Raw genomic sequence first — 27,183 nt, 5'->3', positions numbered from 1 at the left:
TATATATATATATATAAACATTTTCTTAAAGATAATAATTAGCTTATTATTATTGATTTTTTTGTCAGCCATTGCGTAAATTGGTTTGCCTAAAATGTATCAAAAATTATCTGAAAAGTTAAATGATTATAGTGAAATAATAAGGTGTATTTACTATATATTAGTGTTACCTGAAAAAGGCCAGGCTTTGCTGCGTAGCTGCACATATGCAGTATATTGTCTTCTTTCATCTTTGTATGTGTTCATAGCTTGGCCTATTGGCTGACTTGTAACTATACTCTACCTGTGTTCCCACTGGAAATACATTCTGTATTATGCTATTCTAACTTCCAATTAGTCTCGGGAGTATGGGATGCAAACATTTCCACCAGGGGTCTTCCTAGGTTCCTAAAAGACCTGGAGCACCCATAGGCACCTAGACCTAAATGTTAAAGGATCTGTAGTATACCATGATAAAGAGTGGGGAAAGCTGTTTTTCATTCCATATGAAAATAAAAGTCAAATGTATAATAATGATTACAAAAGAAGAAATCATTTAAAAGTTAATAAATAAATGAAGTTCCAAAATCTTAATGTGCATATAACAGGAGTAGGCAACCTTCATCCTATCATGCATTTGACTTCAGAAATCATGTCTTTGGCTGTCAAAATCTGCTTCATGGGATTTGTTGTTTCACCACAGCTGGAGTGCCGAGGTTGCCTATCCCTGGCATATAGTAGATATTGTTAATAAATGGTCTAATATTGTATAGTCAAAAAGAAATATGCATTGTGTGGTTCAGGTAAATATAGAAGTACTTCATTCATTTTCTTACTTAGTTTTTTACCCCACATTATTCTAAAGAATTGTAAGAGGAAAATACAGTTACTAGAGGCAGTAAAAATGGATTACCAAAATTAAAAGGATTATACTGGGGATGATGGCAAAGGACATCTGGGGCACTCAGTAGAAGACCTGGGTCACATGCCCTGGGTGCCAGGATTTAGCCCTTGATTTCCACAAATAATAGTTAACAAAATGCATCTTTTTTTTTCTACAGGTAAAATGTTGAGGGGGTTTATTCCAGTGTACCCGAAGAGCCTCTGGGTTGATATTAAAACATTTTGTAATGTACTCCCCTTTCATATAGTATTTGATGAAGAGGTAAGTGACACTTTATATTAGACAATTGTTATTTTAAATGATGTCAGTTTTACGTACAGCTAAATACATTTTTGAAAATTTAAGATGTTGGCTAGAATTTGTCTCAGGTTTATATAGTGTATATCGTAGCATTATGGGGTATATTGCTAAAGCAGTAAATGTGGATTTTAGCAAATATTAATTGCAGATTAAACATCCTGGTGTATGTGTTCTAAAGTACAGGAAATAATTCACCACCTGTGAATGTTTGGTGAACTGCTCAATCACAGCTTTATAGGAATGCGGTTAGGTTTCTTGAATCTGTTTTTTATGTTTTACTGAGATTCCTGCCATATATACTAACAGACATTTGGAGACCTAAATTGCATTTATCAACTTTGTGTGCCATGAAATGTACCAAAGCACACATTCTAAGTGCCCTATCATTTTAAAGACTTTGTTAATTGTGTTTTTACATAAAATGATAAGACATGAAATGATGGGACAGAACTTAACATTTAAAAAAAAAAAATCAAATTTGAATTTCAATAGAGTAGAGACTGGTTAGAACCCCTGTCAATTTTTTTAGCTGTATTTAAAGATTTCCTTTCACTTCCTGTCTTGGAGACGGAAAGTGAGACAAAACACCCACAGTGTGAGAGAAAATCCACTTTTTGAAAGTTGTATTGGAAAGTTTCCTTTACCTTCTGTTCCAGTGACAGCTATATAACTTTGGATTTCCTGTCATTGTCAGCCCCAGGGATATTGGTCACCAGGACAAATAAAAAGTGCAAATGCCTCTAGTAGGGATATAAACATCAGTAAAAAAAACTGCCAGAAGTTTCCACACTTCCCCATGCTATCCCAAATGGAAAAAAAACGTTTTAGGCTATAGAGGGTTGAAACCAGAAGGAAGTAAGTATAAATAACTTAGTCAGAAGGGGAGGGAGGTACTCATTATGGCACCCCAAATATATATAATTGATTAGGTTCAACTTATGTACTCTGGAACTGGTATATGGTTGGGATGAGGGTGTCAAAGAATGACCTTCTAACAGAGATGTTTATCTTCAGGACAGAATCCATTTGCAGCCTGTCCTAGTAAGCTGCAAGTACTACCTTGAGGTTGATAGGTATTTCATGAGTCTGAGTCACTTGAATAACCATGAATTGTTTGTATTTTTCAGCTGAGAGTGAAGCAGGCTGGGGTGAGCATACAAAAGATTGTTCCTGGTCTACAGACTATGGACATTCGGGTGGATGACTATTTCAGCACAGTCCACCCTGAGGTCACACTGACCATTACTAATGTAAGAAAGTTCATTAACAGTCAATTTGTGTTAAGAACAAAGAGAGAGATGATGCCAGAGTCGTGGAGACAGCGTCCAATGCTGGAATTGAGAGGTATTTGTTTTCTTATAAGCAAAAAATATACCTATTAATGAGTGGATGCTATGAAACATGTTATACACCCCTCCCCAAAAGTATCCAAGCTTCAGTCTAAAAGGTGACCTCCACAAATTTTTCATTCTTCTACCACTACAACATCTAAAATATTCTCATTTGGGTCGATGGAAATGCTGGATCTTACATTAGACAATTTTTTATGCATTCATGTATGATGTAAAGTTCAAGTTGACTGGTTTAAAGCCAAACTCCAGCTTTAAATATATATATATATATGTATATATATATATATATATATATATATATATATATATACAGTATATTCTAAGCATTTTCTGATTGGACGAGTGGCGCTGCTGTGATGTTACCACCTCTCGTCCAATCATAGAACACCTAGTATTCACTGAGAAAAATACTAGGGGTCCTGCTAATGGCTATTGTTCTTATACTTGGAAGATTCTGTAATGCACTGTAAAAGCTGTGGCTACTAAAGTGTATTACACCATCCCTGTGGCCCTGCTAGGAATCATTTATATATACTTACATTGTACCAAGCTGGACCAGTCACAGTGTAAATCAATCTGAATCCTCAGACTTTCCTTACTTGACATGTCCCATCTGTCCTTAGATGTTTAATTTAGCAGTGGTGTAACGAATAGGGGATATCAGGGTTATTTCATTGTAAAAGTTAAAGGATCTGCCCCCCAAGTTCAGACTGCATTGCCCATAATAATCAGAATCCATCTTGTACTAGTCAGTAAACTAACTTCAGATTGGTTGTTGTGCATTATGACTCCACTGTGAGTGCTTAGCTCCTTGCACTCTTTAACGAATAATGCTGATGGTTTACGGGTACAAAACAGCTCAGTAAGAAAAACTTCTACTAGAGGAATAGCATAAAGTATTAGGTTACAATTTATTTGCAGTGTAACTGTGAGAAGACTTTGCAGGTTACTAACCGTATATTAAGACTTTGTTGGTTAGTAACCGTATATAAACTGTTGGATATAAATATTTCTAAATTAAAGATTTCGTTCACCTTTTCACAGAAAACGAAAAGGAGAACACACTAATAGGACCTTCCTCACCCCCCAGTCCCGGCTGCACTTATCTGCAATGATGACCCATGCTAGCCTATATAATGGTCCTGGCACTTGAATATTTTACTACACAACCTCGGAGACTGTATAACAACATATTACTTGCAATGGGGAGCGGTCATTGGTTATCATAGCAAAGGGACCTTGCTGTACAATACAATCTTTTCTGAGGCTTCTTTCCTCCTGAACAGCATCCCAAAAGAAAGAAGGGATTCTCATTGGTCAGTGCAGTTATGCAGCTGTGCTAAACAACCACTGCTCCCCATTGCAACCATTATGTTGCTACACAGCCACAGCAGTGAAGGGCTGGGAACATTATAGAGGCTGACATGGGCATCGGTCACGGGCCATCATTGCACATAAGTGCAGCAGACATCTGGGTAAGGGAAAGAAGATGTGAGGAGGGTGTTGTGAGTTAGTTCCCCTTTTCATTTTTTGTGAAAAGGTAAATGAACTCTGTGTGTATAGTACAGATTTATGGAAATAGTTTTGATGTTAAATGTGATCTTTTATACCCCAGCTAAACAAATTTTTATCTCCTACTTTTTTGCTAAAAATTGTTGCTGACCGTTTTTATCTTCAGGTCAAATGATATGGATGGAGTCTCTGGAATGTATGTTGTATTTGTGTTCTCCTCTATTACGTAACTTGCATGAATTGGAGGAGAGACAGATGCACATCTCAGACATAGCACCACATGATGTCACACGGGACCTCATTCTGTTGAACCAGCAAAGACTGGCTGAGATGGAGTTATCTAACCAGCTTGAGAGGAAAAAGGAAGAACTGAGGATATTGTCCAAACACCTAGAGGAAGAAAAGAAGAAGACTGAAGCTCTACTCTATGCCATGCTTCCAAAACACGTGGCCAACCAGCTAAAAGAAGGCAAGAGAGTGGAAGCTGGTAGGTAAACCAGCTATTATATAACTAAGCTTATAAATACTTTTTCTGGTTTTAAATAATCACTGGGACAATATAATCACATTTGTAGTGGATCTAACAAGCAAAGTTGAAAACTCCTCAGTAATATAGATTAAATGACATATTTTTTACATGGTATCATTACTGTTGCATACCTTTTTCATATAAAATGTCAGATGTATAATTCTCCCTTGTTGTGAATGAAAAGCATAAGTGTTTATATTCACAATATTGTGAACCTTCAGGAGTTTGTGGTGTATGCTGGGAAATTGTGTCAGACCCTCTAATGAATCACCAAAGCACACAGAGCATGCCTGGAAGCTTGAAATGTTTAAATAAATAAAAAATAATTACATAATTGAACATATATTTGTTTACAAATGCACCTATGTAATAAACGAAACAGCTATAACACAGAGAATGCAGGCCTAAAGCCACATATCATTAAACACCTGAGTGGAATGTGCAGAGCGCGTCTGCAAAGTAGAACAATTTTACCGTGCAGCAGCCCGTCCCCTGCACACAATGCCCAGCTATTTTTTAAAAGGATACAAAACATTCAGTGATTGGAGGAGGAGAGGTGGGGACAGGGATGTGACATCATATCTCCTCCTTCAATCACATAGGGGTCTATTCACTAAGCTGCCGTTGGCAGCCGAGTGAATAACCGACCCAAAGTGAAGTGAGCCGAACGCTGTTCTGCTATTCACTTCAGGCTTGTACAGCTGATTTCAGCCATATATCGGCTGAAATCAGCCGTACATCGGATGGCTTCGGGACGGCCCAACATGCTTGGCCGACCCGAAGTGCAGAAGGAGTTCGACTCAGCCGATCCAACATCTGGATCGGCTGAGCCGAACCTCCGGCAGGCTACTCGCTGTTGTTCGGCCTATTCTCATAGATGCTGAACCTCTGTGGTACCGAGCAGAATAGAAAAACAGTTAAAACAGTAGAAAAAAATAAAATAGAAAACGCTTGGGCGGAGCTACAGTGACAGCTAGCTCCGCCCAACTGTTTTCTATTGGACGGGCGGTTCTGCTGCCGTAAAAAAAAAACACCATAGGAATGCATAGTTAGATTCCTATTGGCTATTTCACTTTGCAATAGCAAACTGCTATTGGCTATTGAAAAGTGAAATAGCCAAAAGGAATCTAGCTATGCATTCCTATGTTTTTGTTTTTTTTTCTGACTGAGGGCAGCCAGCGGCCCCATGTCAAGAAAAAAAAAAACAGATCGCAAGGAAAGGTTTACTCTGCTCGGTCGAGCAGAGTAAACCTTGCCGAGAGAAAGTGTTTCTCTCCCGGGCGGCCGGGAGCCGTATTAGACTCCCAGAGCGTCCGGGAGAGTAATGACAGATGGCGTCCCTGGTTACCAGGTAGTCAGGGACGCCATCTGTCATTACACACTGAGAACACGGAGAGGCCGCGGTGATATCATAGCGGCCTGGCTGGGTTCTCAGTGTGTAATGACAGCGTCCCTGGTTACCCGCTAACCAGGGACGCTGATCTCTCTGCAAGTGGCCAGAGCCAGCTGTGAGATGACGTCTGGGTCCGCCCAGCTGTCTGAAGCAGACTGTCAGCTTTCGCCTCCGTTCAGTCGAGCCGAGGCATATGCCTTCGGCTCGACTGAGCCGCTCGGCCAACTTCGGGAGCTGTATGGCTATAGTGAATAGCCCGTACAGCAGCCCTTCGGTTCTACTGAACCGAAGGGGTCCTGGGGCCGAAGCTAGCCAAAGGATCAGCCTAACCTACGGCTAGATTCTTCGGCAGCTTAGTGAATAGACCCCATAATGTCTTGGTGGATCTGAACTGCTTAAGTGAAGTTTTGCTATGTTATAGGGCGCATCTAGAACAAATAACTGTATATTACCCTGAAAAAAATTTAATTTTGTCTTCATCTGTAAAAATAGCAGAACACTTTCAGTGCCTTGAACCTCATGGCTGTATACTATGATATGATATCATATAAGGCACTGCTGCCTCTAAGTGCTGGACTTACAATATTTGGAGTGAGATTTGTCATGCCATTACTGTTCTGCTCACTGTTCTCCTTGCTGGAGAGAAAGCTGTATCCTGGGACATGCAGGCATGGATCCCCCTGCTTTTGGTTCATTAATTCTGTGGATCTGTGCTTCCCCCACCTCTCTTGTTGCTGCTTAGGAATCCCCCCATCAGCCATCAGACCACCAATCACCAAGGGGTCAGCTCTGATGTGAGGAAGCAAAACCCTTACTCTATGAAGATAGCCACCTCCACACATAGACACGTTGTGAAAAAAAGGCATAGTAGGTCAGTAATGTGGAAAATAGAAGTGGTAACACAGATGACTCGTTCCTTGTCCTCTGTCCTCTTGTCCCTTGTCCTCTGCTTGCCATTTTTGGACACAGTTTCCACAGTTCAGGTCATCTTTAAGGCTATGAATGGTCTCTTCAGCTATAACTTAAATGTGGCATTTTAATAATATAATTTATTCACCAGCAAATAGAGTTGAATGATTCCTAGGCGCTTGCTAATATTTCCAAAGCTGTTTACTTACACATACAAATTATATTTTATTAGAGATGCTGCATCTCATTTATTGGTTATTGGTGTAAATGAGATCCTGAAAGATTCACGGTTGGACATATCATCTTTATTTCTTGCATGGACATGTTTCTGTTGCTGCTACTGTTTCTACTATGCCTGGAAGCTGGTTCTGGTAATTATGTGTGAAATTTCTAATATTCGGCTTCAAATGAATCTAGAATATCCAAGAATTAATGTGTGGAGTAGTTAGGTTACATATTCAACCAGCCAGTGATAGGATAAACCTTTTTGTGTTAAAACGAAAGTCTTTTGAGATCTCTAAATGTAACCAATTTAAACTTTATTCCCTGTAATGTGTGTGTAATGATTATGTGTTAATGTAATATAATGTGTAAAGATTAGCAGTTCTCCAGTATCTATTCGCAAAGTTAGTGTTAGTTAGTCACGTTTAACTGGACTTGTTGTTATGTTGAAGGCATTTCTCAGTATATCCAATCAGCTTCTTTAGTTCACTGAAACCTATTACATTTTTGCTTGTCTCATGAAGGGTTATTTTGAGTTAAATATATTTTAGTACTTCACGAAAATGCGCAATGAACAAATAACAAGTCGCAGTTACGCTGATCCCATTTTGACGTATTCAAGAAAGCGTGAAATGGAAACAAAATGAGATGAGTTTCAGTGCAACCGTTTGAAATAGGCATCAGATGATTGCTGAAAATGCTTCTGGAATAAAAAAAGGGGGGTGGGGGGGACAACGACTAATTACCAAAAGAACATAAATGATAGCAACATGTTATAAAATATAATTACTTTTATGTTTATTTTATTAACTACATTTTACATGACAATTGCTTATAAAATCAGCAACTAGCATTTTTGTATGCCAAGATAAAACATCCCTAAACCATTTCCTCAATGTGTGCCAGTTTTATACTGAAAACAAGTGGCATAAAGCATGGCCGCTCTACTGAAAATTCATGTTGTATTCTTGCCGTTGTGTGAATCATCCAGGACTTGCTCTGCATAAGATTGTGGTTGTCATGAATTGTAAGTTAAGGCTCAGCCTGTTGGTATTCAGGCACAGCCGGTTCTGCGTAAGATTAGCAATGATTGGCATTAATGCTTGCACAGGTGGCTTAGTATGCCATGCTGACTGTCAGAGTAGAACCCATAAAACAGAGCTAAAAGTTGCCAATCTGGAGAGAATTGTTATTACGCATTAGTAGAGGGAAGGGGAATCTCCTTTTCTGCCTGCACTCATGCAGGAGCAGTGCAAGATATGCTCCTGCTGTGTCAAGTAAGGAGTGGCCACTCATTAAAGGAGAAGTGTGGGGAGAGGAAAATATAAATACTCCCTGCAGCTGTCACACGCCGGATCGAAGACCAAGGGTGAAGTGATCACATGGCCACCGATTATTCAGCTCTTGGTGTCTTCTCCCTGCAGAGAGCAGATATTGTGAGTCACTCCCTTCCTTCAGGGTTTTCCCTCCAGTGCTCATTGGAGGAAGACAGGAAAGGGGGCCGGCACAGCTGGCTCTGGCTCTAGAGAGGCAGAGTCAGCTGTCAATCAGGCAGCCAGGTGGATCCCGACAATATTGTCATGATCCTTCCTAGTGGCAGTGCAGCTCTGCACACGACTGTCCCTAAGGTATTTGCTGCCTGAGGAGATAAGCTGTTTCTGGTGCTGGCAGGGAATGGTCACTGGTGGGGGGTGGTCAGAGGGGTTCTTGTGCTGATTTGTAACTCGGGTGGGGGGTTTGGGGGCGGACCCTGGATAACGATGTCAGCGGCTCTTTTGAGCATCCCCACCCAGTTTACTGACATCACCAGTTGCCAGGTGGGGCGCAAGCCACAGCATCCCACTCAGCTCCTGGCCACCAGTGATGTCAGTGAGCTGGGCAGGAAGCTGCACAGAGCATCACAGGCTGCCTCGTTATACGGACGGGTCTGGCTCTGCACTGTCAGCAGACAGCAGCCCGCTATATGACTTTGGAACATAGGAGGACATTAGTAAATGTATTCCCATGACCCAAAAGAGAAGTAAAGCCAAAAAAGCTGGAAAATCCTAATATGTATGTGTCATTTAGTGGTATAAAGCACTGGAGCAAATTTACTAAGGGACTAGAGGCCATTCACTTACGAAACTGGATGTTCGCGTTCAAAATGAATGTTCATTTTAGAAACGGAATGTTAGTAAATAGGGTGAATATGCGTTCATTTTAATACTAACAGGGTTATTCACAAAAGGGTGAAGAGTTTGGAGAAGGCAGGAGAAGTGAACAATCTCCAATTCAGCTCACTTTCCAGTTCAGCTATGTTGTCCTAGATTGTTCACTTCCCCTGCCTCCGCCAAACTCTTCACCCTTTTGTGAATAACCCTGTAAATCATGTGCTAGAAAAAATCCTGTTTTTTTATTTCTCTTGCAAACTACTGGGTATTCAAAGTGAACACAAGTTTACCTGTTTACTAGCATTTATTTTGTAAAGTGAATATAGATTTTGTAAAGGGAACATTCACAAATAAACATTATCCGCTCCTTTAGTAAATTGATCCCACTGCAGATATAGATGTACTTTCCCCAGTTTTTTCCATACAGTTGACATGTCCTTTGCGTATACCAACAGAGCTTTTAGTGACTTCTACTTTACATGAAATGCAAACCTGATGTGATTGAGATAAATAAATCATAGAAATTATTACAATTTATGCTGTAACAGCAAATATACTTTATGGTTGAATGATCACATTACAATATTTTAACTTTGGTTAAAAGATATTTGCACATAAAGGGACACACTGTTGCCAGAAGTCATTAATTAATGAAATATTAATTAGACTGTTTCAGAGCAGCCTATAAATATGGAAATGTGCAATTTAGGAAAATATGAATATTTTAATTCATAAGTAGAATGTTAAATGTAAAATGTTTGCCAACAGTTGATTCTGCTGCAGGGGAAGTGGATGTTTAGCATTGATCAGAATTATTTAAAAGAGAATTAAAGTCAAACCTTTTTTTTTGGCTTTAGTTCTCTTTTGGGTCAAAGGAGTACATTTACTAATGTCCTCCTGTGATCCAAAGTCAGCATCTAGAGGGCTACAGCCCTCTATTTGCCTCTACAGCGCAGAGCCGTGCTGCAGCCAGGAAATATCACGACAATATTGTCAGGATCCACCCCACTGCCTGATTGACAGCTGGCTCTGCCTATCTAGAGCCAGAGCCTGCTGTGCCTGCCCCCTCCCCGTCTGTCCCTCCATTGAGTGCTGGAGGAACAGAGAGAGGAGGGTGGAATCCCTGTGGGGAGCAATGACTAACAGTCACCACTCTCTGCAATCTATAGAGCCGGCGTGTGATATCTGCAGTGTCACCTGCCAGCTGTAAATATTGGGAAGAGTGCATTTTACTCTACCAATACTTCTCCTTTAAAATTCAGTTTGGGCTAACCACAGAATACTGTTATAGATACCAATAGATTGGGTAACATGTAGGTCTGTGTGTTCTTCTCTTCACAGAGCTTTCTGTAAGCATCGTTGAAGCTTTTAAATCAACCTTCAGCTTGTTGAAAGCCTGCTTGGGGATGATTTATTAGGCTTTCACCCATCCATCCATACACTGGGTGACTGATGTTCACACAGTATTCCCACCACTAGAAGGAGCCAAGGAGAATGTCCTATCATCCTTGGCTCCATCTAGTGGCAGAAGTGCCATGTGAATGGTATTTCCCAGCATATGGATGATCGGAAGCGTTATAAATCATCCTCTTGGTGTTCACACTTCTCTTATATGTGTAAGTAATGTTGAACGCACTTGCATTAAATTTGCATTGATTTATTTTTAGGGCCCCGTTTATGCCTGTCACACGTTTGAACATGTGTTTTGGCATTTTCGCCATGTTTGCCACACACCAGCAAAGGCAGCCTGTTCATTCTATTGGGTTGCCCTATGCAGGACAATCGTGGCAAAAATGCGAATGCAGCAGTCAGAGCATTTTTGACTACAAAATTTCACATACAGTATTTGTTGTATGTTAACACATTCTCTAAGATGTGCACTAACGTGCCACATTTGGGGTTGCCATTAACAGTAAATGGCACCACAAGGGCAACACGCACTTTTCATGTTTTGCATGAACAGTTTTGCGCACGTTAATGCATGCAGCAGGTATGAATGGAGCCTAACTAGATGGGAATTTACAATTGCACCCAGGAGTATTTTCAATGTCATATTTGCTGTTTTCAAGTCTGATTTTTGAGAACAACTCTTTATTTTATTTTTTCCTGTATTGCTATGAAAAATATTGCTTGTTTATACAATTATTTCTAAACTTGACCCTTGACTTGGTTCTCAATTTGACTTAAATATGAACTGAAACTGATTGAAGAATACCTATACACTCTTGCAAATATGGTTGGATCAGTGTAATAGACGTGTACCAGTGACACAGAATATAGGTCTCCAGATCAGTCACTGCTATCAGTTACACTGCTCAGATCAGTTCAATCATGAAGAAAAAAGTAAGCAGTAGATGAAATCCTATTACTAACATGTCCTCTTATTCTGACACTATTCACCTTAATGTAAAACTAAAGCCCAGAGTAACGGAGGGTTATAACCCCTGTCAGCTTTTTCTGTCATCTTTGTCCCATTGGATTTCCCTTCATTTCCTGTCGATAGCCACAATGGGAAGTGAGAGAAAATCCCTCCAAAGTGAGGGAAATCCCTGTTGGTTAGCAGAGTCACCAGAACTAGTGTCCCCATTGGAAGATTTCCAGTGGTGTCACAAGGGGGGTGCAGGGGTGCGCCCATCAGCTGCCATTGTGATTTGCAGGGCTCCTAGTGTGTCCCTATGCCTTTAAGGAGGTTGGGCTGCCTCCTGGGGAACCTGCGCCCAATTCATCCTTTGCTATAAATATGCTCCAAGATAGAGGTTCTCATAGATTAGCGTTAGGACCACACTAGACAGAGGGGTCTTGACAAGGCAGTGTGGCTTCCTCATATTTTGCAAAAGTTGTGCAACAAAAACCTCTGTTTTAACCTTAGTAGTTAGACAGTGTATCTTTTTTTGCATGCTGGCTGGTAAGTGTGCTAGGAAATGTCTGTTTTTGTAGTTTGTAAAGCCCTTCGATGTGCACATTGCTTTAAAGCCAGAGTGTCTTTACCATGTATTTCATTATCAGATGGGGTGACAGTAATTGTCACCCCTCTGAAAAGTCAGGCACTCGGTCATGGACCGAGAGCCCGACAGTTGCACGAGAGAGGAGAGTACCCGGAAGCATACCTTATCCTACCGGGTGAACATCCCCTCTTCTCCATGCCGGCATCCATCACCAAGATAGCCGTCGACAAGTAAGTGCGATTGACATCATTACGCACATGCGTGATGATGTCCCAGCAGGGTGTCATCCGGCGGCTGCTCCGGGTGACACCATGCCTGGAGACATTCCTGAAGATTTCCACATCTATTCATGTTCTAAAAACAATGTCAAATTTGGGATTTTCCTTCACTTTGAGCTACAGTCACCAGGACAAACAGAGAGGATGATCTCCCTAATGGGGACACAAACAGGGGTTCTACTCCCTCTCTGCTCTATCCACAATAAAAAAAAGAAAATAAAAAGTAAGAAAGAAAAAAGAAGAAAGTCAGAACTCCCAATTTGCATACTTGTTCTAGATTAGTGAATCCGAAAATAGATGTCAGCCAAGCAACAAGTATTTCCAGACACAGCTAAGCTTTGCCTGATTGCATAATTTCTATACAGCTCTTATTTCAGGCATTCTACTGACACTCACTGTTACATAATATGTTAAGCAATGACTGTATAGGCTGGAGATAATGGTATTCTTTTACTGTCTTTGTAAAGATTACTAACAAGGGATATGAATGATAAAATTGATTTGAATTGCTCTGCTGGATTCCAGCATTATGGAGCAGTTTAGCATTTCAATTATCTTTAGAAACTGAAATTATGCTTGCAAATGGTAACTGGGCTTATCGAAACAATGCTTGAACCACAGAGATGTTTGACAACACAAGTGTACATTTGATCTGATATTGTATTATATGTTACTAGAATAAAAATCATCTAGATCATCTTTTCATAAACTGGTCGATTTGTTGCTGGTGGCCTATAGGCATATACAAGGTGGTCTCTAGCAATCACTGTGCTGTAGCATTTGCTGGAATTAAAGGGGCAAAACACAGATGAAAAACAGTACAGAGCAGAGTACATGGAGCCTGAAAATACAGAGCAGACGTATATGAGACACTTAAGGAAAGTGGCATTAAGATGTCACACTGCTCTATTTGTTGAGAGCAGTGTGGAAGAAAGACCACAACAAGGAGTGTTATCCACCCAGGAGGGTGGATGAGAATGGTGGTGGAGGATGTGGTTGTAAGGTCACGTAAGGTCTGTGATATTGTGATATTGTTTTCACCCATAGCAGCCGCAGAGGCGTAACTAGAAACCCCAGGGCCCCGGTGAAAAGTATGTTTGTTTTTTTTCAGGGCTAGTTCACACCAGCTCCAGTGTGTTCCGGACGATTTAGTGCTGGAACACACTGGATTGCAACCCGTCCAGCTCACAACGTTCTGGGGTGGGGGCGTGGCGGTCTCCGTCCTCTCCCAGTCCCAGCTGAAGAATGTGCTGCCTGGCGGCGCCTGCTGTGTCGGTAGCAGCCCCGCCAGGCAGACAAGTGACACACAGAGGCGCCTCTCTATCCCGCACAGCCGCTCATACATGCAGAGCGGCGGAGGATGGAGCGGCGCTATCTGGAGGGGGGGGCATGAGGAAGCTTTTGGGCCCCCCCCAACAGGCGGAACGCCAGGGCCCGGTCGCAATTGCGACCGTTGCGACCCTGGTAGTTCCGCCAGTGAGCAGCCGCCTTTCCCTTAAGGCTAGCGAGCCTACAGGTACTCAAATGCCCCCAGGACTTGGACTATATACTCTGACCATGGATGTCGCTACAGACATGCAGAGTAAATGTAGCATAGGGCAGTGGAAGGTGAGAGCTGAAGAGGAATCTAAGAACAAAGTGAAAGGTCAGGGCTGGCAACAGACAAGGAGTATCCGGTAAATGTAGCAAGGGATCAAGGTGGGTAGCAAACAAGGAGTATCCGGTAAACGTAGCAAGAGGTCAAGGCAGGAAGCAGACAAGTGAGAATCCAAAAACGTAGCCGAGGTCAGTTCCAGAAATAAAACAAAAGAGCGTGCACTTGTTCAGTCAGGTGACGCTATCACAGGCACTAAGTATCAGGCTGATGATGTTTAAATCGGGCGCACCCAAGGATTACAAGAAAAAGAAACTCCTCATTGTGCAGCATATAGAAACCGTTTATTAAACAAAGTACATAAAAACTCACATTTAAAAATTGAAATGTCTGGCCGGTCAGATACACCAAACAGATAGCCCGCACATCCGTATTATGTGTAGTGTCGTATCGGACAGGAGTTTCGGATAGGAGTCTCTTTTTCTTGTAATCTTGGGAAACTATCGGCTCATGGAACATTGGTGGGAAAACCCATAAATAGATGTGGAGATCTCGTGGTCTATCAGTGAGCATACTATTGCCTATATACAATATTACTGCGGTGAGTGTGCACTGCCAAGGGGGTGTTGGCGTGGATACAAACACGGTGTGGGAAAAGATCATCAAGCACTTGTTGGATTGTGTTCCCATACACGTTGGATATATTAACACTTACCTTCTCTGATTTTTCGCATTGGATATGATATAAGTCTGTGGACTTCCAGTAATTTATTATATTTTTTTATGAAAGAATGTTTCACTATTTATTGGAGTAAGATTTATGAATTCATATATTTTTGCACTTATATTTATCTATTTATTTATTTATATATAATACATACATTGCATGATCTTGCACCTTTTTCAACAAATTTGATTGCTAATTATTTATAGTGTCTACTGAGATAACGGTGTATATAGCACTTGATTATTATATTTAGATTTATATTTATTCACAATTTGGAAGAGGTTATCTTATTTATGCACAACCCACGGATATTGTTTATTAGTCTTTAGATTAGACTCATTATATTAGTCTTGGACCCATAGCGCTGCATATTTATTATTAGTTACATCTTGACCATTGTGTCTTTAGTGCAGCAGCTGTATTAAGATCCACAAGCGCAGATTTGTCATTTTTTTAGGTCAAAATATACATAGCAAAATGGCCCAGGATTAATGATGACCCGAGCTCGGCAAACACATTTTTGGTCTAGGCGATAGAGTATTATCACATAACTTGACAGACCTTTGATCTGGGATGAAGCCTACATAGGCCATGAAAAGGTCCACAGAGGCCTTAGCATTGCCATAATTTTAACAGGAAAACACAGATAGCACAGCGTTTCATTTCATTTAAAAAAAAAAGTTTATAGGATTTTTTTCCGTATCTTTGTATCTTATTTCCTTTTGCTTTTGATATAAAATCTTTCTTTGTAAATAAACCTTCAAAATGGGGTGAAGGTATGTCACTGGTGTCACAGATCATTAAAGTGACATTAAACCTTCAGATTTTTTAACATAAACCAATACTGTAATGTGTGCCTTACTGTAATCCATGGTTGTTTCCCTTCTCTTTGCTGCTCTTCCTTTTAAATCCTCATGTCTTCTCATGCTTGGGGAGAACTTCCCTTTGCAGCTCAGGGCCTCTTTCTGTAGTGCTGGCTCAGGTTACAAACCTATACACACCTATACACAGACACCATATATCCATTCCTGAGACAAGGCAGTCTGCTGTAAAACAGAAGTTATGCCCAGCATGAGAACAGATACAGATTTAAAAGGAAGAGCAGCAAAGAGAAGGGAAACAACCATGGATTACAATAAGGCACACATTACAGTATTGTTTTATGTTAAAAAATCTGAGGGTTTAATGTCACTTTAAGAGTTTTCTTAAGAGAGAGCTCAGCAGAAGCTGTTAGCTTTCACACTGTCTGTCTCTAATTGATAATCTGTATTCATCCTTTGAACAAAGCCAAGGACCGGTAGAGAGGGGGATGAGTAACTGCTCTGACTTATTTGCTTATATAATTTATATTGTGTATAGATGTCAGCTTGAGCTAGAGAGCACTGTACCCATTTTCCATGCAGTAAGAAGATTCAGACATTAGCCAGATTTCCTTTTTGCTATTGTGTGTTGCAGGTGAATTCAAGACGTGCACAATATTATTTAGTGATGTGGTGACATTTACCAACATTTGCGCTCAATGTGAACCCATCCAGATTGTGGCCATGCTGAATTCTATGTACCTCCGCTTTGACAGACTGACAACTGTTCATGATGTATATAAGGTAATTAACTCTCATGATTGTATGTGAGGGGTAGTTGACTTGCTTTGCTTCCACTATTTATCACTCTTTTTGACTCAATATCTTAAAGTGGACCTTTACCCCCTTTGACTAAAAATCACATCAGCGGTGCAGAGATCCTCCATGTATCCTCTTTTCCCTCTGCTGCATAACTTTCTGGAAGGCGGGACCAGAGATGGGACACTACCGCTGCAGCGATCGTTCACTTCTGTTCTCTCCTTCTCTGCCGCTCTGTAGCTGCAGCGGCCAATGAGAAGAGAGAACAGAAGCGAGCAATCGCGGTAGTGTCCCATTACTGGTCCCGCCATCGGCGCACCTCGATGAGATTCCACTTGCCCCCATGCAATTTTCACTCGCCAATTGCGAAGGGGCGAGTGGAAATTTTGAGGCCTGTGAATGTGTCCAAATTATTGATAATGAAAATTTTGAATGCCCAAAACAAAAAAAAAAAAAAGCGTGCCCCCCCCCCTAAAATCCTTTACCAGTCCCTTGATCTGAGCAGCAGCCTGGCAAAGCAGGAAGGGGGGGGGTGCGATGATCATGTGCCCTCCCGCACCATACCAAGCCACATGGGGAGGATGCTTTGCTGGGTGGGAACCCCTGGCAAAGCACCTCGTCCCTATGTTGATGAGGACAAGGGCCCCAATGGTTGTGGGGGTCTGTACACAGAGGGGCTTATAAAAATCTGGTTGCCCCCCATCCTTGTTGTTACCCCTACTCATTCACCAAACACAGTAAAATTGTAAATAAGCACACAACACCGTAAAAAAGTAATTTATTTCAAAACAAAAACACAACACAGTTTTTGACAAGTCTTTTATTGAAAAAAACAAAACATGTCCATCGATGTAATCCAAAGGTCAATCACATTGTCCACCGATGTACAGGTGAAACTCGAATAATTAGAATATCGTGCAAAAGTAATTGCAGTAAGTGCTGAAAAAGGGGCCCAAACCAAGTACTGAGTACATATGCATGCTTGTACTTTTCAGAGGTCCGATATTGTTCTATGTACAATCCTTGTTTTATTGATTGCATTTAGTAATCTACTTTTTTGAGGTTGTGGATTTGGGGTTCTTGGGGTTTTCATGAGCTGTAAGCCATAATCATCACAATTATGACAAATCACGGCTTGAATTATCTTGCTTTGCATGTAATGAGTCTATCTCATATATTAGTTTCACCTTTTAAGTTGCATTAGTGAAATAAATGAACTTTGCACGATATTCTAATTATTCGATTTTCACCTGTAGATCCACATGAGGAATGATGGCCGCTGACTCGCAGAAAGAAAAAATTCCCGACACCTGCTGACGCGTTCTATCATGACGAACAGCAGCTGCAAAATGACAGCTCTGCTCCTGACTGTCAACAAAGGGGGCGGAGCAAGTTGTGATATCACAGGACTTGCTACACCCCTTTGTTTACATTCAGTGACAGCCCCTGCAATGAATTTTTCACTTTTCTTCAACTAATTTTCATTTGTAAATATCGTTTAACTTATCTGAAATTAACGAGAATTTCAGATTTGTACGAATCCGAATACTGAAACAAATTGACTTTCAGACCGGAATCGCCAAAAAACAAAAAATCTGAAACAAAACAAAACAATTATTTTGTGGGCTTACATGTCTAATAACAAATATTATTTTATAGGTTGAAACCATAGGAGATGCTTACATGGTAGTGGGTGGTGTGCCTGTGTCCGTTTCCACTCATGCAGAAAGAGTTGCAAATTTTGCCCTGGGAATGATCCTTATGGCGAAAGAAGTAAAGAATCCAGTCACAGGAAATCCTATTCAGGTATGGCAATGGACACAACATTATTGAAATATCCAGTACTTTTCGTTTCATACTTAAACTGATCACTGCTTTTTGCTTCTGGTATTCAGCCAGTCTTCATGGCAGTTAATATTTTCCATCTCTGAAGTAAGTCCTGCGGCAAAGTGGAGTTTCCTGTTACAATTGAGTCAGCATTTAAACGGCCTCATTGGCTTAAAGCAGATGTCAGTGTGGGGCTGATGTACAAACAATCCAGCCTGCATATAGCTGGGAGGATGCCATTGACATGACATGATGCCCGCCACTAGATGGAAGAATTCCTGTGCTCCTCAGCTCCATCTAGTGGCAGGAATGCCGTGCGAATGGCATTTGCCCATATTGGTGAAACACTTATACATCAGCCCCTTATTATTCAGCAGCACTGTGTATATTAACCAACTGCCATGTGTTTTTTTAATAAAGTGCCTGTTTTCACCTTTTTTTTTTAATCCTTCAGTATTAGAGGATAGAGTGCTTCTGATGTTTTAGAGCCTCTTTGCAACTTCTTCCGGTCTATATCCAGCCATTGCTGCATGTCATTAAAGGAGAACTATGGGGTTAGGGCTTTTAACCATAGTTCTCCTAAGGGTAACGAGAGGACATAAACTAGCATCCTCCCGTCACCCTAAGCTCAGTATACCACTATGGTGTACATAAAGGTATGAATGACCATGTTGAATAATTTACTGCAGCCGCATAGGGGAATCCCAAAAGAGTGTGGCGCAAATAGCAAAACCTTTCCTATCACCCTGGAACACTTTTCTTATGTGTCTTAACCACACTCTTTTGGGATTCCCCTATGCGGCTGCAGTAAATTATTCTACATGGTCATTTATACCTTTATGTACACCATAGTGGTGCCGATTTCTAGAGTCCCTTTGCAGCCACTTCCATTCCAGCCATTGCTGGAAGTCATTTTGCAGATAGCACTCTATGTGGAAATGGAGTTGGCCCTGTAAACACTGTGGCTGCAGTGAATTATTCATCATGGTCACTCATACCCAGGGAATTTCCGTATCACATTGTAACATCTATTTGGATACCGGCAGGAAAAATATGTCACTTTATCTAATGAGGGAATTGCTGCATGTCTAAGCACTCTTCTGTAGATGACAGATAATCTTTAAAAATACTTTTGTGAATAATCAGATAATCAGGTGACATTTGGCAGCATTATATGTTAGACACATTTACATCTGCCATTTGCATTGTGGTTTATAAAAATGAACCAAGCACAGCTTGAGCAAGGTCAGGACAGCTTGTGCCTCTTTGTTAATATTTACTGGATGGCAAACTGGAATAGGCTGATTGATTGGAATCCAGAGGATTCTGGAGAAAAGAGCAAGATTCATTCAGCAAATATGTCTGTTTATTACTAGCAGAGACATAGAGGCATCAATCCTTAATATGCTCTGCATGTTTCCGTACCATATAGCAGCAGGGCATGCATTTACATTGTTTATATGATACATATTAAGCCCCATGCGCACAGGAATTAAAATACACATGTCCATGTGTGATTGGAGCTCATTTCTAAGGGCACCTGAAAGCATGGAATGCTTTCCTGAATGCACACCTAGATGTTTAGTTGCGTATAGCTGCTTTACACAAACAAGAAACGTCTGTACTGGGACTATTTAGCCTGGCTTTATTTGGCTAAAAGCGCCTAAGTGCATGTAAACACGATTAGATGTAGCTAAATGCACTAAACGCATCTAAAGGTGGCTCAACCTAGGAACATTTAAACAGAAAGATAGTCGATTAATACTTCCCAGATAACTTCTTCTGTGTTTAACATACAAGGCCAGTGTGCATGAGGCCTTGGTGTTATATTTTGCAATAATTTTTATATTTTATAACAAGTTGCTTTTCTTTTACATTGTTTTCTGTTAAAGTGTATGTGAGCCCTTAACCTGGAGACGAGTTTATTGCTTAATGCCATTTTTTTTTTATAACATCAATGTCAATAAAATAAAAAAATATTTTCATAATACCTTTTTTTTTTAAATAAGTGGTCACACAAACCACTATTTAGTACAACAATCATGGCCCTGGGGTTGGAGACTGCTAGGGATGATCAGCACCTCCGCGCCTCTTCCTAATCTGCACAGCTGTGCCTAGTCTAGTTCTTGACGGTGTGATCCGGGATAGGAGCCTTTGTCAATCACTACAGGATGGGCTGGATTATTAGATTGTGATGTTACAGGTTGACCACTGGATGCAGACATGCCATGCTTTTGCACAGTGTCCTGCTGTTTTCTTTGAGAGACCGACTGCACATACTGTATCTGTCAATGCTGCTACTGGTCTGAACCCATGAAGAGCATTGGTAGTGGACACCGGGAAGCTGGAAAGGATACTGTCAGGATGACCAGGTATTCTGAGTTCTTAAGCAGCCACATTATATAAAACCACACACACACACTGAAGATTAAAAAGCAGTTTAAAATTGATTAGAATCAAATTTCTTTGGGTTTGCATACACTTGAATGATAAAAAATATACATAATTGTAAGTTCATTTCTTCTCTTATTTTCCTTCCCAGGACAAAACACATTAATAGTAAGATAGAACTGGCTCTTCCACCTACTGAGAAGAGCCCTCTTACTGTGTAATATTCTTCTTTTATTTCCTAGAATTCCATAAATATAAGCCAAGCAGCATCTCACTTGTCTTCTTTGGGGAACCATTTTTTGTCCTATATTACAATTTTACATGGTTAGTCAGGTTGAAAAACGACACAAGTTCATCGAGTTCAACCTATAGAGAAAACAAAGATTAAAAAAAGGCTCCAACAGAACCCTATACCCAGTTGATCTAGAGGAAGGCATAACATGTACATCATGAAAATGCCCTTATAAAGCATGAAGCTAATCTTTCAATCACAATCTGACATCGGCTGAACTGTTGGATTGAAGTAGATGGAATGGGAAAGGTTAGAACCCCTGTCATGGTTTACTGCTATCCGGGACATTTCCAAAAAAGTAAAGGAGATAACACCAATGATTTGGAATACTGAATTACATGACTGCACTATTCTGCATCCATTCTAACATCTGTCCATGTATAATAATGTATGTAATCTTGCCCACAGATAAGAGTTGGTCTACACACTGGTCCAGTGCTGGCTGGAGTTGTAGGTGAAAAGATGCCCCGATATTGCTTGTTTGGTGATACAGTAAACACAGCTTCGCGAATGGAGAGTCACGGAGTTCCTAATAAAATTCACCTAAGCCCAGATGCTTACGGGTAAATATATTACTAACTAGACATGTAAATTTTATATAGTTCCGAATAGATATTCATGAGAATTATATTAAATTCACACATTTGGATGCATCCGAATTACCGAATTCAAATGCGTCTGAATGTGATTGAATCCAAATTTTCCTTTATCGAAAGAATTAACAACATTTTGTTCAAAACAAAACAAAATCTCTAATCAATCAGATTTGTTTTTGGCTGTTGGGGGTTGGATTATAGGCATGGTCATGTGACTTCCTGTTGTGGATCTTTCTGAAACGAAAATTCGGACTGATACGAAATTCAAATAATGAACCGAAATTAATTTGGGATCCGAAATCCGAAGGGGATCAAAATGCGAATGGATCCGAAATGAAGCAATTTTTTTGCGGGGTTACATGTCTATTACTAACACCATGCAGGTGCTGCAGCTGTAATTGCAATGGATAGGGAATAATAATTCTGATATGATGACGAAACATATATTCAAACACTGAATCATGAACATCAGCTCTACTAAACACTGTAGAGAGCAAATAGAAACCCCACCAGAGCTGGTAGAAATAGAATAACTCACAAGTGTATTTAGAATATAATGCTCATTTTGTCTAGGGGATGATCTAAAGGAGTAAAGCTTACCTTGCTCCCAAGTCACCCTGCCTGTCCTCTTTGTTCCCATCCTGTACTGAGGGCAGGCACTCCAAAGTCATAGCATACAATTCAGAACCAGCAGTGGCCACCAGTCCTGCATTGTACATGAAGACATTGGCTAGAGGGGCAGTGATGCAAGAAGAAAAACTTTGTAGGATTGGTTGTCACTGCTGGAACTGGGCTGCAGGGCCATAGAATAAGGTGAGGTTCACTCAGTGGGAGATCTACCTCTTGGCAAAATGAGCAATATATGCTATGTCAGCTAGGGGAGGTGGGGGAGATTTTTATAATTGTTAAACTGCTTAGAGTTGGGCTTAAACATTCCTCTTAAGGAGGTTCGATAACTTACGTAGCAGCAACTGTAAGGCTCATTGTGACCTCTCAACCCTAAGAGTCACACTCAAAGTAAGTAAGGTAAATAACGGGAAAATACTAATCTTTCATAGGAAAGCCTGCACATATATAATATCTGATGTATGAATATCGAGACATATGTGTAATCACTACTACTTCACCTTAGGAAGCTAAATATTTTGCCTGCACCATTATGATGTAGAATTGTGAAGGAAGGGCAACAAAATTGTGAAGTATATGGTTTGTTCAAATATTATTTATAGATTTTAAAGAAGAACATCTTTCAAACAGAAAATTAAAGATTCGTAAGAGGGTTGGTAGAGGGAAATATGTGGGAAGTACAAATGAATTGTAACTAATAAAAATTAACTGTAACTAATAAAAATATTAAGCCAATGCTATAGTGTTATACTGTAACAGTGATAATAAGGAAGAGATTGTGCCCCAGGATAGTGACCACTCCCTCTCTATTAAAAAGATATTTTCACCTCGAGGCCCCAAAAGCAGGCCTGGAAGGCTACATATACTTTTTGGATACCAATTTGAACTTTAGTGACCTAAGGGCTCCTTTGATATAAATCCTTCTGTGTGCTTAGCGGTTACTGGCAGTCATACCTGGAAGACGGCTGAGCAGATCTTGGCCCATGAGGTTAGAAGTGGTAGTTTACCAGCTAGAAAGGGCTGCCATGACCATGACAGATATTTATGTGTTTACCTTTTCAGAGCTTCTGAATTTCTTCTGGTAGTAAACTGAAAACTAAGAGTGATGTTTCATAAAGAAAGAAAAAATCTGACAATTGTTTTTGCTATTTCTACGGATGAGTTAATGCTGCCCTAGGGACTTCTATGAATAATCTTTTCTTGTCTTTTTTGTCTCTCTCAATTTAGATGTCTTAGAGATAAAGGATTTGAAATAACAGCACGGGGAGAGATCGAAGTAAAAGGGAAAGGGAAAATGTGTACCTACTTCCTGATGAGTAACAGAACTGCACATGAAAATGAAATTTTAGGTAGACCTGACTCAGGCATGGAATCTTCTCAATCTGCGCATGATGTGCTCAGCAAGGAGAGCTTACAAATGGCTTGTCCTCAAGGTAAAATTGGTTATGGCAGTAATTTAAAGCTCTAATGCTTAATATCTCAGATGCAGTAATACAGCCTTCTTTTTCTGTGCAGCTACACAGGATGAATTCATCCCGACCTCATGTCCTGCTATTCCAATGAACTATGATGACAGTCCAGTTTTCAGTAATAATGAAGTGCACAAAGAACTCACAGGTATGTTTGATGTAATATTCATTGCAATTTGCTTTGACTCAAGGTAGGATTACAGCAGAGGCAAGGGGTACAACCACACCTTGATTCCTTTGGAGCATGCAGCTAGATCAGAATAATCTGATTACTTTGTTGAGGTAGATTTAGAAGGATCCTTACATGCAACTCTTGAAACTTTATTACGCTATAATGATTCCTGTATAATACCCAGTAAACAAAAAGTAGTAAAATAGTCATGGACAAATCAGCTAAGGAAGAGGTGCATTCTGCTGTTATACAGTATATCTTCATTCAGAAATACACATTCCAGCTGATTATTTTAAAAGTTGAATGACCATGTTAAATGTTCAGCACCAGTCATCCCACTTCCTCCAGGCTGCATCTTCGTGACACAATCCTTCCATAATGTCGCTGAATATACCCAAAAGCAACTATCTTCCGGTGCTCTGGGGTATAAAACCAGTGACTATCAATGTGATAGAGTTGCAACGCTTGCCTCTCCCTTCTCCATTCATAGAGCATGTGCTGTTATTGTTCCACAATACAATGCACTCTGTGAACAGAAAGGGCATAGCCTGCCCATTATCCGCTTATTCTCTATTCACAGAGCGCATTACATTGTGGAACAATAAGACTTTAGGAAGAAGGCATTAAGGGATGGCAAGCAACGCAACTCTATCACACTGATAGTCACTGGTGTTAACCCCTCAGAGCACCGAAAGATGGTCATATCCGGTGGCATGTAGTGTGGACTTTGTCATGAAGCAGCCCCCTGTAAGAGGTGGGATACACACCATCAGAGGTAGCTAATGTGATTGAGGGTGTATCCCAAAAACGTACAGATTAGCTACTTTTAGCAGAAGTGATGTTAAATTTGGTTTGCTGGGTTGTAATTAGCCTAAGCTATATTAACAGTTCAGCTTTCGTTGAGTTGTCCCTAAGTTCAGTGTTACTGTTTACTTCTGCTTGCTGTCTGGGTAGTGTCCCAGGAAATAGTTTGGGAAGATGCAATAACCAATAATAAGATACAATAGGAGGTTTACTGCTAGTGCAGAAGGTTGGGAAATGGTCTACATATTTGGGAGAACCTTCTGAATGTTCTCTTGCCTCCCAGGCTTTGCCTGGGGAGGATGTGTGGATTTGTGTTCGGACCTCCCAGGCCTAAAGTTTATTGGTCCTGTAATAAACTCTATCAACTGTTCAAAAGTGATGGGAGCCCATTTGTTCACATCTTTACTATATGTCAAGAATCCAACTCTGAGGTGAAATATCAGCCCACCTAACCTCTGGGGGTCATATCTTGTGTTTTAATATTATGAGCTGTCTTTATCAGTTTTATGATGACATGCATTTCATCAGCGTGACATAGCAATGTGTCTTTGACAGGCAAAGCATATGACGAAAGGAGTAACGGAAGTCTCTGCAATGTCAGCCGAGTAGAAGACAGTCAAGTCAATAAAGTAGCAAGAGAAAAGCAGGAATCCCAGAGTGATAATATCAGATCCCACTTTTGTGTGATTCTGTAATGTTATTTCTATGTACCGTGTTAACAAACACAGAATGTATTTTGTATATCACATACCTTGTTCACAGTCTCATATTCCAATATTTTGACCAATATGGGAATGGGGGGCTCAAATAAAGCTGTCTTACTCACCTGAACCTGGTCCCACTGGCTCCCTTGGGCTGCTAGACCGGTCCCCACAGCCTCTTCTCCCCTTCGCTCTGGTGGTCCATAATCCACAGATGATATCATGTCTCATGTAGGTCAGTTGACCTGCATTAGACATGAGGATGCCAAGGGGAATTCCATTACCAGGGAAAACGGGGAGAGAGGTGAGCAGGACTGAGGATCAGGTGAGTAATACAGCTTTCTCTTGGCCCCATAGACAAAACAAGCACTTATCCCTTGCAGAGCAAGGGTAGCGCCACTGCAAGGGTACATGTTTTCTTTAACCGGAGTTCTTTTTTAACCAACATGTTGGTTTTTATAAAATAGGCTTTAAAAACAGTAATGCCTAAAATGTAGAATATTTGGGAGAAGTAGTATTATAGCAAAAGATATTTTATAACACACATTCCAGAAAGTGAAAAATATCACCTATAAGGGGGTCCTTATCCGGGTAACAGGGAGGAGGTGTGAAGGATCCATTATTGGTGTATTCTCACCAAGAGAGGATCAGGATAATCAACAAAAGATTTTGGTGAGTCAGATCTCTATTATGTAAAGACTGCATTTAAATTAATGTTTTGTGGATAGTTTGACATGATCTTTCCATGAGTCTAGTCTTAATGTGCTTTTTGAGAATCACAGTGCAAAATCCGCCAACTCTTAGACATTCCTGTAGATCCCCTTAATGCTATTTAAAGAACATTGTTTCAGTAGTGAGGGCGAAAGTGCTGGTGTGTGTTTGTCCACAATTGCTAACTGTGAGCTGGGCTAACGTGAGATAACAGCTGGTAGAGGAGATTACAAATTACAGGTCTTCTGGCCACTGACAGACTGACAGCACTGAAATGGCTTTTCACTATTCCTATTTAGATTATGTGCAAGCCTAATGAATAATACATAGCAAACTCCAAGATTTAACCTTCAAATATCTGCTCAGCAGGTGGAAGTCGCTGACTGCAATATATAATAATAAAAGTAATCATTGAAAGAACAGCCAATCTATAGCTATAAGCTACAGAGGCAAGTATATGTTAGAATACCAACACATTCCTACCTTAATTTATACAGTACGGTGTGAAAAAAGATTTGTTATTCTCTCGGGAAGCCACTGCTAGAGATTTAGACCAAGAGTTCTCCTTAACAAAGTAAGCCAGATAGTGAAATTCCTTGAAAGAGGACCCATCACAAAACGAAAGACGTTAGAAGCTTTCAATTGAAGCTGCAGTTCTTTGACTTTTAGGTTGTGTACTGTCATTGCCCTGGAAGTTTTATGCACCATATGTAGGGATGCACAGATACTTTTCGAGTGCCAGTGCAGATACTTGGCATCTTCATGAGAACTACCAGGGTTGCAGCTGGGACCTGGCTCGGGCGCTCTACCACTGTCCTGAAATCATTAGTCTGTATTGTTTTAGAAAAACTGTCACATGACAATAAACAAAAATGTATCAGTACTTGTATCTGTGAGTACTTGGGCAAGTATCAGTACTCGTACTCGCAAAACTGGTATCTGTGCATCCCTTTATTTATATTTATAAAAACAAACTCATACATTAAAACAGAGATGTACTAATCCCGGGAGCTCCGTGTGCTCCTAATTTTTGAATTTTTTTCTAGTCTAGTCTTGGAGCTCAAAAGTATCGGTACATGTACTCGTACTTGTACCGAGTACTGTACTTGGTATCTGTGCAACCCTAACCATATGAGAGTCACAAATGGTAGCTCCCATCTATGTCATATCAGACTAGTGT

The 27,183-nt window shown here is 40.4% G+C and overlaps 1 protein-coding gene across 1 annotated transcript in view; it reads left to right on the top strand.

Annotated features, from left to right (window-relative positions):
• LOC108786354 (guanylate cyclase soluble subunit beta-2-like) overlaps positions 1-25,352 on the top strand; it is a 47,888-nt gene extending 22,536 nt beyond the window's left edge. Inside the window, exons 9-17 of the mRNA XM_018555624.1 lie at positions 1,041-1,144; positions 2,311-2,527; positions 4,214-4,534; positions 16,250-16,398; positions 18,073-18,219; positions 21,332-21,486; positions 23,374-23,579; positions 23,662-23,763; positions 25,147-25,352. Coding sequence (XP_018411126.1) covers positions 1,041-1,144; positions 2,311-2,527; positions 4,214-4,534; positions 16,250-16,398; positions 18,073-18,219; positions 21,332-21,486; positions 23,374-23,579; positions 23,662-23,763; positions 25,147-25,286 — 1,541 coding nt within the window. The 3' untranslated portion in view covers positions 25,287-25,352. The remainder of the gene's footprint in view (positions 1-1,040; positions 1,145-2,310; positions 2,528-4,213; positions 4,535-16,249; positions 16,399-18,072; positions 18,220-21,331; positions 21,487-23,373; positions 23,580-23,661; positions 23,764-25,146) is intronic.
• The last annotated feature ends 1,831 nt before the right edge of the window (positions 25,353-27,183 follow it).

The sequence above is a fragment of the Nanorana parkeri genome, unplaced genomic scaffold (assembly GCF_000935625.1).
Source record: "Nanorana parkeri isolate BGI_ZX_2015 unplaced genomic scaffold, ASM93562v1 scaffold205, whole genome shotgun sequence".
Taxonomy (NCBI): domain Eukaryota; kingdom Metazoa; phylum Chordata; class Amphibia; order Anura; family Dicroglossidae; genus Nanorana; species Nanorana parkeri.
Note: the sequence above shows the minus strand (reverse complement) of the source record. Positions and strands in the feature narration are given on the sequence as shown.